This window comes from Procambarus clarkii, chromosome 60 (genome assembly GCF_040958095.1).
Source record: "Procambarus clarkii isolate CNS0578487 chromosome 60, FALCON_Pclarkii_2.0, whole genome shotgun sequence".
Taxonomy (NCBI): domain Eukaryota; kingdom Metazoa; phylum Arthropoda; class Malacostraca; order Decapoda; family Cambaridae; genus Procambarus; species Procambarus clarkii.
Window position 1 is genome coordinate 6497305 of NC_091209.1, and position 17789 is coordinate 6515093.

The 17789-nt window shown below is 39.8% G+C and overlaps 2 protein-coding genes across 5 annotated transcripts in view; both read right to left on the minus strand.

The window, feature by feature from the left end:
* LOC123766929 (UDP-glycosyltransferase UGT5) overlaps nucleotides 1-1243 on the minus strand; it is a 12333-nt gene extending 11090 nt beyond the window's left edge. For all 4 annotated transcript variants that reach the window (XR_011223318.1, XR_011223319.1, XR_011223320.1 and 1 more), the window contains exons 1-2: nucleotides 1179-1243; nucleotides 641-838 (exon numbers count right to left, since the gene is read on the minus strand). Coding sequence is in view for 1 of the 4 variants with exons in the window: in XM_069307425.1 (XP_069163526.1) it covers nucleotides 641-817 (177 nt within the window). In the remaining 3 variants the exon portion in view is untranslated. The remainder of the gene's footprint in view (nucleotides 1-640; nucleotides 839-1178) is intronic.
* Nucleotides 1244-15491: 14248 nt separating this feature from the next.
* The window catches only part of LOC138353837 (histone-lysine N-methyltransferase, H3 lysine-79 specific-like), a 45917-nt gene continuing 43619 nt past the window's right edge, over nucleotides 15492-17789 (minus strand). The window contains exon 6 of the mRNA XM_069307256.1: nucleotides 15492-16701. Within this exon, the coding sequence (XP_069163357.1) occupies nucleotides 15492-16701 (1210 nt within the window). The remainder of the gene's footprint in view (nucleotides 16702-17789) is intronic.

Genomic DNA, 17789 nt, shown 5'->3' on the forward strand with positions numbered 1-17789 from the left:
GAATATATTTATCAATAATTAACAAATCAAGAGAGAGAGAAAAAAAGAGCAAATGACTATTTCAGCACTGTGAGGGTTACACAGCAAGTATATCTTAACAAAATCTAATCATTCTTATCAATACATCTCATCACAAGCAGGAGATAGGAAACAATATCTGACCCTACACAACAGGGGCGAGGGCGCCCTTTGATATATAGCATATCTGAGGAATGATAACGCAACTGCATTCCATATTGATAGAAATATTTTCAAGGTCAGTTTCACAGGAATGATATTAGCTAAGCTGAGTCACTGTAGCTCACTTTCATTGACACAAAACCGCTGGGATAACGCAGATAGATGTATTCAGAGAGCGGTACTCCCCCTTCCCCCCCCCCCCTAAACATACACACACACACCAGTACTGATTCTGGACAATACAACTTTAATGAAATTGTGAACATTAAATCCCCATCTTAGAATATACAGACTCACTGTGATAAATATTCCTTGAAAAGCTCTTCATCCATTAAGCTGCTGCTTTTAAACTGTCATACGTGTGTCATAGTGTATGTATGTCTTGGTTCGTACCCCGTGCAACCGGCACGTGTTAGTACGCCCCAACGTGCACCACCACCATGACCCCAAGTGACCCCACCTGGTGACCCCGGTCCGCCAGAGCCTCGGCTATGGGCACGAAGACGTTGCGATGGCTGGGCGGAGATGCCATCAACAGCATCAGGATCTTGTAAGACCTCTCCGGTGGCTTCAGCGTCGCTAAGACGCCCCCAGCCATCACCATGACCACCACCATCATCATCACCTGCTCACGCATCCTGTCACGTGTCAATCACACCTGTAAAATCAGAAATTTGATGTAGTGCTGTGTTAATATCTGATTAATTAGCACTACCGAGAACAATATACATAGCCTAAGGTCAAAAAGTTTTAACTATATTGGAGCGTGAATGACTTGATTAACCATCAACTGAATCGTCTTCACAGCCATTCAGTTGAGGGTTAATCAGGTCCTGATCGAGGCTTGCAACCATTGCAATCATTGCATGAAGAGAAACAACCTCCACGTGGTTGTTGAGACTCTCACTTGTACCAAACCTAACTGGGCATTTCTAATTTAAAGTAGATTTCTAGTGTATATATATCAGGAAACGTAGTACACCTCAGTGTATTTGTACCTCTATAGAAGAGAGTGTTCCTGGGCCGAGCGCGACACCCACCCCGTGAAGGCTGGACGACCACTGAACGTAAACAATGCTGAACCCGAATCATATTTTTGGCGCCATCTCAGTTGCCAGGTCTCATTTCATCATTAATTTCATCACATTACCTACCTTTAATAACTAATGTAAGATATTCGTATTATATATCTCTTTATATATTGAGTCGCATATGTAACTATACTTTCAACTAGCATATTTAGTAAAATTCATTCATTTCAGATATAATTTCTCGAGAATAATGAGCTCGTGATGGCAACACTTACAGTCTGGGTTTTTTTTTTCAAGGGTGTTGAATAATCATCGTGAGTTGTGTGTTTTCATCAGTCATCATAATACTTCTTTAATCATTTACTTAATAGCCATTCAGTACGAAAGTCTGTTACCTGACTACCAGGTGGTCAACAATACTAAATTTGACCAATAAATCAGTATTTTTTGGCTGACTTTTTATCTGACTAATTTTCTATCATTATTTAGAACTATATATCATTATTTAGAACTATCATTATTTCGAACTATCTATCATTATATATAAGTATCTATTATTATTCTATCATTATTTATATCATGTTAATTAGAACTTATTTACATTATTGTTTACGGGATTCTACAAACGATATATATATATATATATATATATATATATATATATATATATATATATATATATATATATATATATATATATATATATATATATATATATATATATATATTTATATATATATCAGTGACTACATCACTCTATTAAAGCTCATTAATATCATTATCTCTTCATGACCTTTGAAACTGGTGGTGAGTGGGACTAGACAGGAAACTGTTAGTCTGGGTGGAGTGGGTGTAATTGGTCCTAAACTGATATTGGGTGGTGCTATTCCCGAAACTGATGGAGAGCGGCCCTAGGCACCAAACCAATTCTTGAGTAATAAATTAAACAGTCAAATAAGCATTATTCAAGGTAAAGAACATCTCAACGACGGGTCACGAGACCAAACTTGAGACAAATGAGGCACAGATTTAGATGAAAGAGTCTTAGGTCGCATATATCTATAGTTATCATAAGATAACCCGAGCTAATATGGTCATTCTATTGAATTTCTGACGATGGAGGCGTGGTCGTGGAGCTGGCGCAAGACTCTACAAGCATATCTAACCAAGCACACACACAGACCACGAAACTGGGTTCGATTCCCGACTGAGACTGTCGGGATTGTCGAGACTGTCTCGCCCCCTGCCCCAATCCTGGGCAGGGCGAGACAGCTAGGCGCGTCTCCTTGCACCCGTTGCCTCTGTTCACCTAGCAGTAATTAGGAACTTGGTTGTTATTTTGGAGGCCTGGTCGACGACCGGGCCGCGGGGACGCTAAGCCCCGGAAGCACCTCAAGGTAAGGAGACAAACAAATTGGAAGAGCTTTTCACCTCATGTCTTGTTCACCTAAGATTTAGAAACCTGGGAATTAGACAGATGCTACGGGCTACAGCCTGGGGGTGAGAGATACGTAAATGTGATAGTAGATATGAGAGGAAAAATAGGTAGGGAGTCATAATATTAGACAGCCGATGGTCAGAAAGGCGAGGTCCAAGAACTAACAGCTCAATCCTGCAGGCGTAAATAGTAAATACACACACACATACATCACTCCTTATCAGTAGTTTAACTGTTATTTCTCACAGGTATTAATAACAGTAAGGTCAAACACCTACTAACATATATCATGAGCCTGTTGATGGCTCGTAGGGGGCCTCGTAGCCTGGTGGATAGCGCGCAGGACTCGTAATTCTGTGGCGCGGGTTCGATTCCCCCACGAGGCAGAAATAAATGGGCAAAGGTTCTTTCACCCTGAAAGCCCCTGTTACCTAGCAGTAAATAGGTACCTGGGAGTTAGTCAGCTGTCACGGGCTGCTTCCTGGGGGTGGAGGCCTGGTCGAGGACCGGGCCGCGGGGACACTAAAGCCCCGAAATCATCTCAAGATAATCTCTCAAGATGGCTGTTGCTACTAATAAAACACCTGTTAATGGCTGTCGCTACTAATAAAACACCTGTTAATGGCTGTCGCTACTAATAAAACACCTGTTAATGGCTGTCGCTACTAATAAAACACCTGTTAATGGCTGTTGCTACTAATAAAACACCTGTTAATGGCTGTTGCTACTAATAAAACACCTGTTAATGGCTGTTGCTACTAATAAAACACCTGTTAATGACTGTTGCTACTAATAAAACACCTGTTAATGGCTGTCGCTACTAATAAAACACCAGTTAATGGCTGTCGCTACTAATAAAACACCTGTTAATGACTGTTGCTACTAATAAAACACCTGTTAATGGCTGTTGCTACTAATAAAATACCTGTTAATGGCTGTTGCTACTAATAAAACACCTGTTAATGGCTGTTGCTACTAATAAAACACCTGTTAATGGCTGTTGCTACTAATAAAACACCTGTTAATGGCTGTCGCTACTAATAAAACACCTGTTAATAGCTGTCGCTACTAATAAAACACCTGTTAATGGCTGTCGCTACTAATAAAACACCTGTTAATGGCTGTCGCTACTAATAAAACACCTGTTAATGGCTGTTGTTACTAATAAAACACCTGTTAATGGCTGTCGCAACTAATAAAACACCTGTTAATGGCTGTTGCTACTAATAAAACATATGTCGACGGATGCAGCCAGAGCAAACCTGTCAGCATCAATTTGTATTCATCACTAAATCTTTCACATATTGCTATCATCATATTTTTTATCTATCATTCAAACATATTTTTATCTATCATTCTATCATATTTTTCTATCAGACATTCTATCAATCATATTTGTTATGATAAATTAACTGAGATAGTTTATGATTGCTCAGGCTGTTACTTCCCGGAATGTCGACCACTGTTACATAGGCATATATATTCAAACAGTAAAATTAAATATTATATTGGTTTTCCTTAATTACCATATTTGAGGATAGAGCACAAGCCTTTTGTTCGCCATCAACTCAATACATATCGTATTAACATGTAAAACCACATTTCGATAATTTTAAAAAAATTATAATGAAAAATATTTAACTATTTTCTTTTAGAAAATCAGTAGCAGCCTTAGGCAGGATTCGAAACAGCACACTTGGTACTGCACTTCCAAGCCTAGTGTTTGTTTTATTAATCACAAAATAACCTTATAAATTAGGCGTATCTTATATGCTGGAAAATACGGAATACGGATAGTTCATTGAAAATTACGGGTCTTAATTATACACTAAAATCAGTCTTAATTTATTACATAAAACTACGATAACCTGCATAATTAATAGTACCAATAAAGGGGGGGGAAGAGAATTAATTATAAAGCTTGATAACATCACTCCCTAATGATCTATTCAAGGAGGAATATTCATTAAGTGGTAAAATAATTGAGAAAGAATCATTAGGCCTCCATAAAAAATGAACTTAACGTATTAAAATATATTACAACTATGTGAAAAGGCACATTTTTTCCAGGGGTCAGATTATTTATGTTTACCTCAGATCTTCCTCAGTCTGTCTGTCTGTCCTAGGCCTCTCTGTCTCTGTCTGTCTCAGACCTCCCCCGTAAACACAGTCTATGAGACCTTGAATGTGTAAAATAAAACTAGAAGACACTCTGAGGTTTTAAAATGTGTCAACACCTACAAGATGACATTCAACGAGACAGTCTACTGGCCAGGGTTACAAATATATATATATATATATATATATATATATATATATATATATATATATATATATATATATATATATATATATATATATATATATATATTTATTTATTTATATATATATATATATATATATATATATATATATATATATATATATATATATATATATAATAATGACTGGTGACAAGAGGTCAAAAATCAAGTTACCTAAAATCACACTATCGCGGTTGCCAATCTAAATATGCCACATTCAATAACCAATAATATTTACACAAATTATCTTCACGTGGAGTTTTAGACTGATTCGCAATTCATATTCGCCCATGGAGGCTTCTGTGTAAGTCGGAAATGATAGCCTCAACTTTGTCACATTAATAACGTTGACATGGTCATTGATGCTCCACTGAACTTGATGGGCAGAGTGTGTGATGAGTATGGGTGACTTTTGACAATGCAACCCATTCACCCATGTGGCCCCGTCAAGCTGGCTTACCCATGCCATAAAGAAATGCTGGCTTAACTATGCAGCCACATCACGCGGGCTCATTCATGCGGTATCTATACTCTAAGAGAATTAATTTGCACATTTTTTGTCACAAAATTCATATTTCTATTCCCCCCCCAAAAAAAAAGGCTTTCCAAACTGATAAAAAGTAAAAAAAAAATCATTTTTTTTTAAATTACGCCTCGCGCGGAAAATATTCGACAAGCCATCCCATAATTTCTCGTCGCCCTGCAAAATAGTTGACAAAAATGTTTCCAAGTTGTGTATATTACATATTTGGAGCTAACGCTCTAGGCTGACCTTGAGAATGCTCCAATATTGTTCCAGACTCACCTAGCAAACCGTTTCCACCGAAAAATAAAAAATTTATATTATCTTTAACTAAAGAAAGCTAAATAGACACTAAACGCTTCTTTTTTTTTAACTTATCTGAACTTAATATATTTGAGTTATTTCCTTTATTATGTGTGCCGTGTTCTCTCATGTATAATGTATATTATAATTCTAATTATATTATTTGTATATTTATACACGTGGAGAAGTAATGAGCCAGAGGAAAACCACGAGAAAATGGGTTGCATTAATCTTGACGTGAGGCATTAGCCTAGCCTAGCCTAGCCTAGCCTAGCTCACTTAGTCAGGTCCACCCAACCCCGTGACTTTACTGACGATCTTGGCTAAATAGGCTAGAGCTATCCAAGCAAAAGGGGCTATAATGATGCCATATGATGGACTGGCAAGGTTTTCCCAACTCGGCGCGACAACTCATGACCTCGGCTGTGTAGACTAGGTCTACTTCTAGCCAGTTGGGCCATAGTGGAGCCTTTGGTTGTATTTGTTATGTCTGGCTTTGATCAAACCATAGTGACCATTACAAAGGGAATATATAAACGAAGAGCCATATTCAGCCATTTCTTGTCTGTAGATTGAGTCTTTGATGAAGGTGCTTTATCGTGTCTATGCGAGCCGTGTATGTTCTCTGTATTCCCTCTTATTTCAAAAATCTCTTCTGCTTGATAGGGGAAGTGAGTACCGATCAGTACTCAAGCTGAAAAGCATAATTGAATTCAACAGCAGGAGCACTGTATTCAGATCCCTGGATTTGAGGATTTTCATAATCTATCCTATCATTTTCCTGGCTGATTTTATTTTGCTTGGTTATGATCACTAAACGTTTGGTCATCTGACATTATTCCCAGATCCTTTGCATGTTACTTTCTTTCTATGAGGTCTGAGTGTGTCCGGTATTTTCTTTATCGTTTAAGTTCTAATTTGCTTTTATCATTCCTAAGTATCTGAAACTTATTACTGTTAAAAATCATATTAGTTTCAGTTGCCCAATCAAAGATTTTTAATATCAGCTTGGAGTTTTCAAAGTTTTCTACAAAAGACATTTTCATGCTGATTATTATATCGTCTGCAAAGGATGACACTTAGGTGCGACTTATATTTTTGTCTATATCTGATAAGAGAAAGAAAAAGGTGAAGGTTCAAGAACTGTTCTGACGTAAAGTGCATTTCATTGTCCTTGGACTTGAATTTGTTTAAATGACTGATAATCTTTCCATTGCGTTTGAAGGGAAACTGAATACCCATCACCCAACTTTACCTGTTATTCTGATTGATATCAATTTATCGGCAATCATTCCATGGTCGCATTTATCAAATGCCTTTGCAAATTCCGTGAATATACCACATATGCATATTGTTTTTCTTCCAATTATTCTGTAATTTTGTCATAGTGGATCAGTAATAGTGAAACACAGGGGGTTTTCCAGTTCCATGTTGACCTGGATTTTGAAGGTTATTGTTTCTCCATAAAGCTGAAGCTCCAACTCTTAATCCCTCTTTCAAATGCTTTAATTATACTATGATACTCGAGTATTCAGGCTTTTTCAAATAAATAGATGATAGTGTGATTGTTTCAGTTTTATAACAATTAGAAATATCTTAATCTTAAATATCTTAATAAAATATATTGTTGAAATATCTTAATGTTATAGTTGCAAGTGATTTTATTAATAAGATGAAAAAATCAGTAGAACACTCTCCTCACAACCCACTGCCAAGCCGCTATAGTTACTCCAGCATGGGGAAAATATTCCTGTAATCCTCACTACACAGACAGACAGGAAACATTTCATTTTGGGGAAACAGAATTTACGAGGTCATTACTTTTCCAACATCTGTCTCTTTATTTCTCCAACATCTGTCTCTTTATTTACGACTGCTTCAAAATAACAATCAAACTGCGAGGTCGCCTCTGTGTGCATGTACCACCGATTTTGTTGATTTTTTGTGGATAGGAAATGAAAGTTTATTGATATCTCAAATCCAATGCTTTATTGAATGCTAGAAAGGAATGCAATTTTGTATATTAATTTTTTATTTTTTGGATTAAAGAACATAGTGTAACACCAAGGAAGGAATTATAATGCGATAATTCTCAATTACCAATAATTGAAGGAATAGGGAAGGGAGGGAATAGTAAGTCAAAATTGGCCCCAATTAATCACTAGCCTAGTGTCTCTCCGGTTGGTTCATATGGACGTGCATTCCTATTTTAAATTGGGGTTCTGAAATGTTTTATTCCTCTTCCTATTTTCATTAAACGGTAATGGGTACTTAAAATGATTATACTTGACCTGACGTGCATTTAGACATTTATAAACTATTTTTAAGTGTTGAATAATGCATTTATTATATTGAATTTAGTGCCACATCACTCTACTTTTAGACATTTTAGAGCATGTATCGTTTGCATTCACTTCTGTTGGATACAGACAATTCTATATTTTGCCAATAAAGGGATAAGAAGATTTGATTCAATTATCAAAAATTCCTATAAACGAAGATCAAAATCGCCCTGTGATAAAGGACGTTCTTTTCCGGGTCCAAAACTTCAAGGTTCTGCACCCAAAACATCAAGGTTCTGGACCCAAAACATCAAGGTTCTACACCCAAAACATCAAGGTTCTGGACCCAAAACATCAAGGTTCTACACCCAAAACATCAAGGTTTTGGACCCAAAACATCAAGGTTCTGCACCCAAAACATCAAGGTTCTGCACCCAAAACATCAAGGTTCTGCACCCAAAACATCAAGGTTCTGCACCCAAAACATCAAGGTTCTGCACCCAAAACATCAAGGTTCTGCACCCAAAACATCAAGGTTCTGCACCCAAAACATCAAGGTTCTGCACCCAAAACATCAAGGTTCTGCACCCAAAACATCAAGGTTCTACACCCAAAACATCAAGGTTCTGCACCCAAAACATCAAGGTTCTGGACCCAAAACATCAAGGTTCTGCACCCAAAACATCAAGGTTCTACACCCAAAACATCAAGGTTCTGGACCCAAAACATCAAGGTTCTGGACCCAAAACATCAAGGTTCTGCACCCAAAACATCAAGGTTCTGTACCTAAAACATCAAGGTTCTGCACCCAAAACATCAAGGTTCTGCACCCAAAACATCAAGGTTCTGCACCCAAAAAATCAAGGTTCTGTACCTAAAACATCAAGGTTCTGCACCCAAAACATCAAGGTTCTGCACCCAAAACATCAAGGTTCTGCACCCAAAACTTCAAGGTCAGGCTTCTACAGCTGGGTGGGTGGGTAGTGAAGGAGGGTGTTGGGTGATAAATGACAAACAAAAGAGGAATGTTTAAATTTGTTCTCTTATGCTGACAATTTGTAATGCTTTGTTTACGTGTGACAAAGGTTAGAGGGAGTGATAATGAAGAATGGAAGTGCGATATAAAAAATCAATATATTGGAATGAGAACGAAAATGGAATAGGTATGTTCCTAAACAGTAGGCTATAACGAAAGGTTAAACATGATCTATGGAAAGAAAAAGCTCTCTAAGCCGGCTGACAGGAGGCAGTCATCTACTTCTAGTGTGATGGCGTCAGTGTGCGGGATAACACAGCTTCAGCACTTCAGACCCACTTAACAACTATAGAGTCTTGAGGATCATCATCCGAAGTGTAACTCCGGATGATGTGCCAACCACATTACACATAAATACTCATTACACTTAGGTCCTCAAGAACATGAGAGTGAATAAGGTAATTGCAGGTATCCAGGTATCTCATACCGGCAGGTGTAAAGGGTCTAATGCCTGGACATTCAATCAACTCAAAACTCTGTTCATACTCTTTTGAATTGTTCATGGTGTACCGAAATTAATTAGAATAATTAATTGCGGTAATTGACTTCATCACCGCTGGCACCGTGGTCTCATTTATCACTATTAAGGAAAATAATCCTCAGTACGTAAACTAATTTTTCCGCCGTTGACTGTTTCTCGTTACTCTTAATTAAGCAAAGGAATCTGCACCACATTAATTAATTTCTCCTCTGTGTCTCACAGTGCACCATATCCACCAACAATTGTACTAGGCTCGTCATGCTGCTCCTACCTTCACTAAGAATCATCAGTTACTCTGGGATTTTCCCCATAGTCTCTACACTAATTAGTTAACAAAATATTCAGGGTTCCTACCGTCCCCCTGAGCTCCTCAAGTTCACTGAAGCTCACACAGTCCAGCTTCATCATAGACCAGGTGTCTTAGAAGCCTTCGAATCGACACATTGTTGAATATGAGGCTGTGCCAAGAACTCTTACTCGGTGTTCACAGTTTTTAGTCGCTGAAATTTCCGACGCCAGTGACGTCCTCTGGTCTGGTGAGCAGAGTGTCATGTACCTGCCGCGGGGCGACTGGAGGAACGCGTTCATCCACTTCAACTAGTCGGTACAGCGACGACTTCGCTTCTTGCAGGTCGGCGTTCGATACCCAATGTTCCGAGGGGTACGGCATCGTTCATTCCCTCCGTCACCCTATCTCTGCTCCAAGTCTGTCATCGTGTTCCTTCCGTGTGCTATATAGCCATACTGATATACCGCTAATTCATAATTCTCTTCCTGCCTTCTCACCAGGATATCTCCAACATGATATCGTGGCCAAACGCTGTGGACGGCATCGATCCCTGGCGACAGGATGAGAACCACTCCACTGAGCTACTGAATCACTTCATGATGTCATTGTTATTCATTTACCTGACGAGCTAACAGCCTTCAAGCCTCTGCTGATTGGTGTATACCACTTTGGAACCGTGACGTCACAGATCTCTGACGAGTCTCAGCCAATCAGAACACATCTTTATAGTCAGTCCGGCATCTTGGGCAACGAATACGAAAATAATGTACTACTTTATATCAATAATTGCCCTAAACCCATTGAACGCTTCATTCCTGATCAATCTAACTGTTTATGATAATACAGATGGTTGGTGCTTGCGTTGAGCACAAAGAAGGTCCGCATCAGCAAATAGCTTTTAAATGGGAGACGAAAATAATAGGGACCAGGAGTTACACGTCAGACATGCTAGTATACACCAAGCAACTATACACCAAGCTAGTATATTCCATGTTAGTATACACAAAGCTAATATACACTATTCTAGTATACAAATGCTAGAATTTGTTATTCTTTGTTACTTCTGTGTTGAGTGTATACACGAAGGAAATATACTTGTATACACCACACTAGTAAGCAAGCAGAAGACCATGCTATGCTATAATCACACCAAACGACACAACAAGGCCAGCAGGCGGAGCATAACAAGCTAAACCACCAGGGAGAATGTCTGTCCGTCAATCCTTAACTGCTGGCCCTCAGATCGAAGCCCACTGTGAAAAGAACGGTGTTTACCTCCTCATTAACAACGCTCAATGTCTCCCATTATAAAACGCGACCTCAAAGAAAAGGTTCAGTCACGGTGCGTCACGTAGAGAGGTTAAGGAATAATGCTTGGCGTTTTAAAATAAACATGAGAAGTAAATCCAGGTATAATTTATCCGGTGGAGTTTGGCAAGACCCGTATATCACCTGGAGAGTAGAAAATATGGCCTTCTATATATCATTCGCACGACAGCTTTGTGTCACCATTATATTATAAATCTGTTCATGGTATACCGGGGGGGGGGGGGTTCTGAGTTTACCTGATGATGGTTCTACCGTTTCTTGAAATTTATCTCTTCATAGTATCCCCAGTTACTATAGTTTACCTGTTTATCATTCTTCGCGTTCTCGGAATTTACTCATGTTAGGTTTTCGTAATTCACCTGTTTATGGTAATATAGTTCTCTGAGTTTACCCGTTTCCCCTGGCCGCCTTATTAGACTCGGAACCATTAATCATCAACTGATGACTCGATATTATGGTATACACATTGTTAAATTCCTTTAACTATGATTAAACACCTGAATGAAACCTTAACGAACAGAAATTTGTATTTACAAGGATATTGTGTGTTTTTGTTGTATGTTTCATCATATAAATATTTACTGTAAATTATTTTCAGGTGTTTTGTAGGCTGATATTTATAAATTTGCACATGTAAATACAATGTACTTTTCGTTGGGGATTGAGACAAAATTGCATCTTATTCCTCTGGTAAATACGGATCACATTGCTAAATAAAATTAATAGTCTCACGACTGTGGACGAAAAAAAAGGAGCTTACAGCCAACACATAATATGTGTTGGCTGTGACTGAACCTTTTCTTTGAGGTCGCGTTTTATAATGGAAAGATATGTGGCAAAGCAAATTTGTGAGTGATTAATTTGTTGAAAAATTGGCTATTAAATACAGGTGTGAGAGAGTAGATTACAATACGAGAAAACAAAAGTTAAACACAATTATAGGAATAAAATATGTTGTTGAAATTTACTTCGACATTCTGATATGTGAATCAGAATAATTTGGATGTTATAAAGAAGCAGCTGACAGCTAATTACAATTATTGTTTTAACATAGCTAGATAAATCATTTTTGTTCCAAAAAAACTAGATCGTCAGTGCTTGAGGGTATGACAATTGCGGATGAAAGAACTCATATTATATTAATATTCAAGCCACTGATGAGTAATATAAACAGGAATTGATAGAAGAGAGGAGACAGAAAACTGTGGTAAAGAGAGTGCAGTGATGAATAACATGGAGGATGAATAATGACGAAGAATATGGAGGAGGAAGTCATACGAGGACAAAGAGGGAAGGAGGGATGGCGGTGGGACGATGTGGACAAGGAAGTAGGAGCGGAAAACAAGTACATAAGAACAAAGGTAACTGCAGAAGGCCTATTGGCCCATACGAGGCAGCTCCTATCTATAACCACCCAATCCCACTCATATACAGGTCCAACCCGCGCTTGAAACAATCGAGGGACCCCACCTCCACCACGTTACGCGGTAATTGGTTCCACAAATCAACAACCCTGTTTCTGAACCAGTATTTACCCAAGTCTTTCCTAAATCTAAACTTATCCAGTAGTAGTTAATGGAGATAGCACAGCAGCAAGAAGCGGGGGAAGAGCTTCCAATAAACGTCATTTGACATAGAAAAAAACAGTTTGATCATTTGTGTTGTGTGAGTTCCCGTTGAGCATCTGCATGTCCCCCAGTATAGAATTATGTTTCTGTTTTCCCAGCGTTTTCTGGGATTTGTGAATCCCAGCTGCCCTGTTTACCATATTTCTTAAAGTGATGCTTTGTTGTCACCGCCTCAGGGCACTGCTTATGTCCACACCCAAGTCTCTCTCTCTCACACAACTTGGTCAACTACATCAACGCATAACTTATTGACGGGGGATTAAACATCGTTTTCTTTCCCCCTAGAGTAAGGAATATCAACGCTAAACTGCATTTGTCACTTTGACGCCATGAACTGCAGTTTAAGTATCTTTAAAGAGTTCGTTCAAGTCTTCTTTTGTATTCAATACACGTTCTATGTTTGTGTTCTCCTTACTGATAGATTTGAGTCTCTTTATATCTTTCTAGATAGCAGTGAATGAAGGAAACGAAAAACTCCCAATTACAGTAACATAGAGACCCTCTTGGTCTAAATGGGCCGGACAGTAAACCAATTTGGGATAAATAAATGCATCATGATGCTGTGAACTGTGTGGTTGGAGAATTGAGCCTCGGGGGGGGGGGGGGAGGAGAAAGGGAGGAGGCATTAAACACAGGATACTGAAAGGAAGATCATTTATGACACAATAAGTTACCAAGCCTACCAGAAATAATAATATTCTGGATCTGGTCCTGGCAAAGATAAATACAATGATTAAGAACATAGAAATAGGCAGCGAAGGGAAGGGGAACTATCAGGGAGAAAGCACCAAGCCATTACGACTATATAGCACTGGGAAGGGATCAGGATAAGGATTTGGGATGGGACGGGAGGGAAGGAATGGTGCCCCAACCACTTGGACGGTCGGGGATTGGACGCCGATCTGCATGAAGCGAGACCGTCGCTCTACCGTCCACCCCAAGTCGTTGGGAAATAGGCAGCGAACTGGAGTAATAATGATAGCGATAAAAATAGATTTGATATCACTTAAGAGAGCAGGACAAAAATGATAACAGTATCAGTCATTTTTGTCAATGAAGATTATGAGCAGCTAAACCCGGAACTAAAAGGGTATCGTGAGTATCCCTCAAATGTATACTCAATTTGAGGATACTCAAATGTGAGTATCCTCTTCCGTGGTAGTTACATCGAGCCCCATGAAGGGATTGAACCTGACGGCCCATCATTAAGTAAATGAACAATGTATAGAATTTATACATAAAGCACTGTAGGAAAATTATATCACTAGAAGATAAATGAGGTCAAATAACATCGGCTACCGATGGATATCAAATAGAATTAAACAAATTCTCAGACAAAAATTATAGCCTAATTTTATCAATTCTCTACAAATGTCACAAATCCATACATTGCCATCCCTCCATGAAGTCCATAAGTAATAATATAATAGTTATTCCAGCAAAGGTATTTTCCTAGAAAACGAGATATTACATCACTACAAATTATTCCCAGTGATCAAAGGATGTCAAATTATTTTGATACCTTTGGAAACATGGAGGAATAAAATGCTAAAAAATTGCTTTCAGAGTTTTCGGAAAAGTTCCCCCGGCATCATCCACCTAATCTGCCCCTGTAACTTGTTCAAGGTTGTAATTAGGAAGGCGGCTTGGAGGGCCAATCAGCAGTGGGAGCCAGACGTAGTCAGCAGTGGGAGGAGCAGTAGTCACGTAGTGGAGTCAGCAGTAGTCAGCAGTGGGAGTAGTAGTCACGTAGCGGAGTCAGCAGTAGTCAGCAGTGGGAGGAGTAGTAGTCACGTAGTGGAGTAAGCAGTAGTCAGCAGTGGGAGGAGTAGTAGTCACGTAGCGGAGTCAGCAGTAGTCAGCAGTGGGAGGAGTACTAGTCACGTAGCGGAGTCAGCAGTAGTCAGCAGTGGGAGGAGTAGTAGTCACGTAGTGGAGTCAGCAGTAGTCAGCAGTGGGAGGAGTAGTAGTCACGTAGCGGAGTAAGCAGTAGTCAGCAGTGGGAGGAGTAGTAGTCACGTAGCGGAGTCAGCAGTAGTCAGCAGTGGGAGGAGTAGTAGTCACGTAGTGGAGTCAGCAGTAGTCAGCAGTGGGAGGAGTAGTAGTCACGTAGCGGAGTCAGCAGTAGTCAGCAGTGGGAGGAGTAGTAGTCACGTAGCGGAGTCAGCAGTAGTCAGCAGTGGGAGGAGTAGTAGTCACGTAGCGGAGTCAGCAGTAGTCAGCAGTGGGAGGAGTAGTAGTCACGTAGCGGAGTCAGCAGTAGTCAGCAGTGGGAGGAGTAGTAGTCACGTAGTGGAGTAAGCAGTAGTCAGCAGTGGGAGGAGTAGTAGTCACGTAGTGGAGTCAGCAGTAGTCAGCAGTGGGAGGAGTAGTAGTCACGTAGTGGAGTAAGCAGTAGTCAGCAGTGGGAGGAGTAGTAGTCACGTAGCGGAGTCAGCAGTAGTCAGCAGTGGGAGGAGTAGTAGTCACGTAGCGGAGTCAGCAGTAGTCAGCAGTGGGAGGAGTAGTAGTCACGTAGCGGAGTCAGCAGTAGTCAGCAGTGGGAGGAGTAGTAGTCACGTAGTGGAGTAAGCAGTAGTCAGCAGTGGGAGGAGTAGTAGTCACGTAGTGGAGTCAGCAGTAGTCAGCAGTGGGAGGAGTAGTAGTCACGTAGTGGAGTAAGCAGTAGTCAGCAGTGGGAGGAGTAGTAGTCACGTAGCGGAGTCAGTAGTGGAAGCCTATGTGTAGGTCTGTTGGGGCGATCTGTTGTCTTCGTTGTGTTGGTCTGTTGTGTCTGTTCTGTTGGTCTGTTGTGTCTCTTCTGTTGGTCTGTTGTGTCTCTTCTGTTGGTCTGTTGTGTCTCTTCTGTTGCTCTGTTGTGTTTCTTCTGTTGGTCTGTTGTGTCTCTTCTGTTGGTCAGTTGTGTCTCTTCTGTTGGTCTGTTGTGTCTCTTCTGTTGGTCTGTTGTGTCTCTTCTGTTGGTCTGTTGTGTCTCTTCTGTTGGTCTGTTGTGTCTGTTGTGTCTCTTCTGTTGGTCTGTTGTGTCTCTTCTGTTGGTCTGTTGTGTCTCTCCTGTTGGTCTGCTGTGTCTCTTCTGTTGGTCTGTTGTGTCTCTTCTGTTGGTCTGTTGTGTCTCTTCTGTTGGTCTGTTGTGTCTCTTCTGTTGCTCTGTTGTGTCTCTTCTGTTGGTCTGTTGGGGAGATCTGTTGTCTTCGTTGTGTTGGTCTGTTGTGTCTCTTCTGTTGGTCTGTTGTGTCTGTTCTGTTGGTCTGTTGTGTCTCGTCTGTTGTGTCTCTTCTGTTGGTCTGTTGTGTCTCTTCTGTTGGTCTGTTGTGTCTCTTCTGTTGGTCTGTTGTGTCTCTTCTGTTGGTCTGTTGTGTCTCTTCTGTTGGTCTGTTGTGTCTCTTCTATTGGTCTGTTGTGTCTCTTCTGTTGGTCTGTTGTGTCTCTTCTGTTGGTCTGTTGTGTCTCTTCTGTTGGTCTGTTGTGTCTCTTCTGTTGGTCTGTTGTGTTTCTTCTGTTGGTCTGTTGTGTCTCTTCTGTTGGTCTGTTGTGTCTCTTCTGTTGGTCTGTTGCGTCTCTTCTGTTGGTCTGTTGTGTCTCTTCTGTTGGTCTGTTGTGTCTCTTCTGTTGGTCTGTTGTGTCTCTTCTGTTGGTCTGTTGTGTCTCTTCTGTTGGTCTGTTGTGTTTCTTCTGTTGGTCTGTTGTGTTTCTTCTGTTGGTCTGTTGTGTCTCTTCTGTTGGTCTGTTGTGTCTCTTCTGTTGGTCTGTTGCGTCTCTTCTGTTGGTCTGCTGTGTCTCTTCTGTTGGTCTGTTGTGGCTCTTCTGTTGGTCTGTTGTGTCTCTTCTGTTGGTCTGTTGTGTCTCTTCTGTTGGTCTGTTGTGTCTCTTCTGTTGGTCTGTTGTATTTATGCGAGTAGATTGTTTAGATAAATATCAACTAATTTAAATTCTCATCACAAAAAAAAAGTTTTATATCTCTGGTGAAGCGCGTCCAATAAAGCCTAATATCTCCCATGAAAAGCTTCCCAAAACAGCCTTGTATTTTTCATGAAGAGATCCAAAAATATTGACTCTGCTTTGAAAGCACTGATTAGCTGGCTTGCGTCTCTTTTTCAGAGGATATATATATATATATATATATATATATATATATATATATATATATATATATATATATATATATGGTCCGTGTAATTATCTCCCAGTTATAGAGATTGCTTGTTTGAGTTTGTTTAGTGAAGTTTAGCGATCATTACCATGGCTCGGGATCCATCAAACTTGTGTTCAGTAAAGCTTACTCATCAATGCGTTGCCTGTGAATCCGCTAAACTTGTGTTTATCAAGCCCTCAAAACAATTTTTTTATCTAGCATTGATTTCTACGAGAAGGGGGAGCGCTCTGCCGGTGCATTCTAGTGATCTGATCTCACGATAACTGGAATTATGTTATCTCTAGTGTAAATCATTCACCTTTTCTGTTTATAGGTTGTAATTGAATTATATTTCTAATGGCGTGTATAGCAGTTATTCAAGGTATGTATAGCAATTGATCACGATGTGTATAGCAATTCTTTATTGCCTATACACATACAACATGTATAGTGAGGATGATGAGACTTAGCAGCACAAGTGATCAGGGAAGTAAGTGGAGGAACGGTGCCGTAGTTACCTGGACCATCGGGGCTCGAACTAAGACCAAGCAAGAGGCGAGGCTCCCCTTGTACCTGCCTGGGCCCAGCAGATGGACCGGTCGGCACTCATCAGTAATGACTCATGCCTTGTGCCATCTTTTATTTACCACAAAAAAAAAACTAAAGAAGTATAACTGTAAATGAGCAGTAAATGTAACCTTGTAAATAACAGAAGAATCCTAGGAAGCAGCCCATAGGTGCTGCCTCAGGCAATATATCACAGAAACAAATACACAAATGATATATATATTCGACTTAATGTATCAAAAAAGGCCATAAAAATAGTGAGCTCGG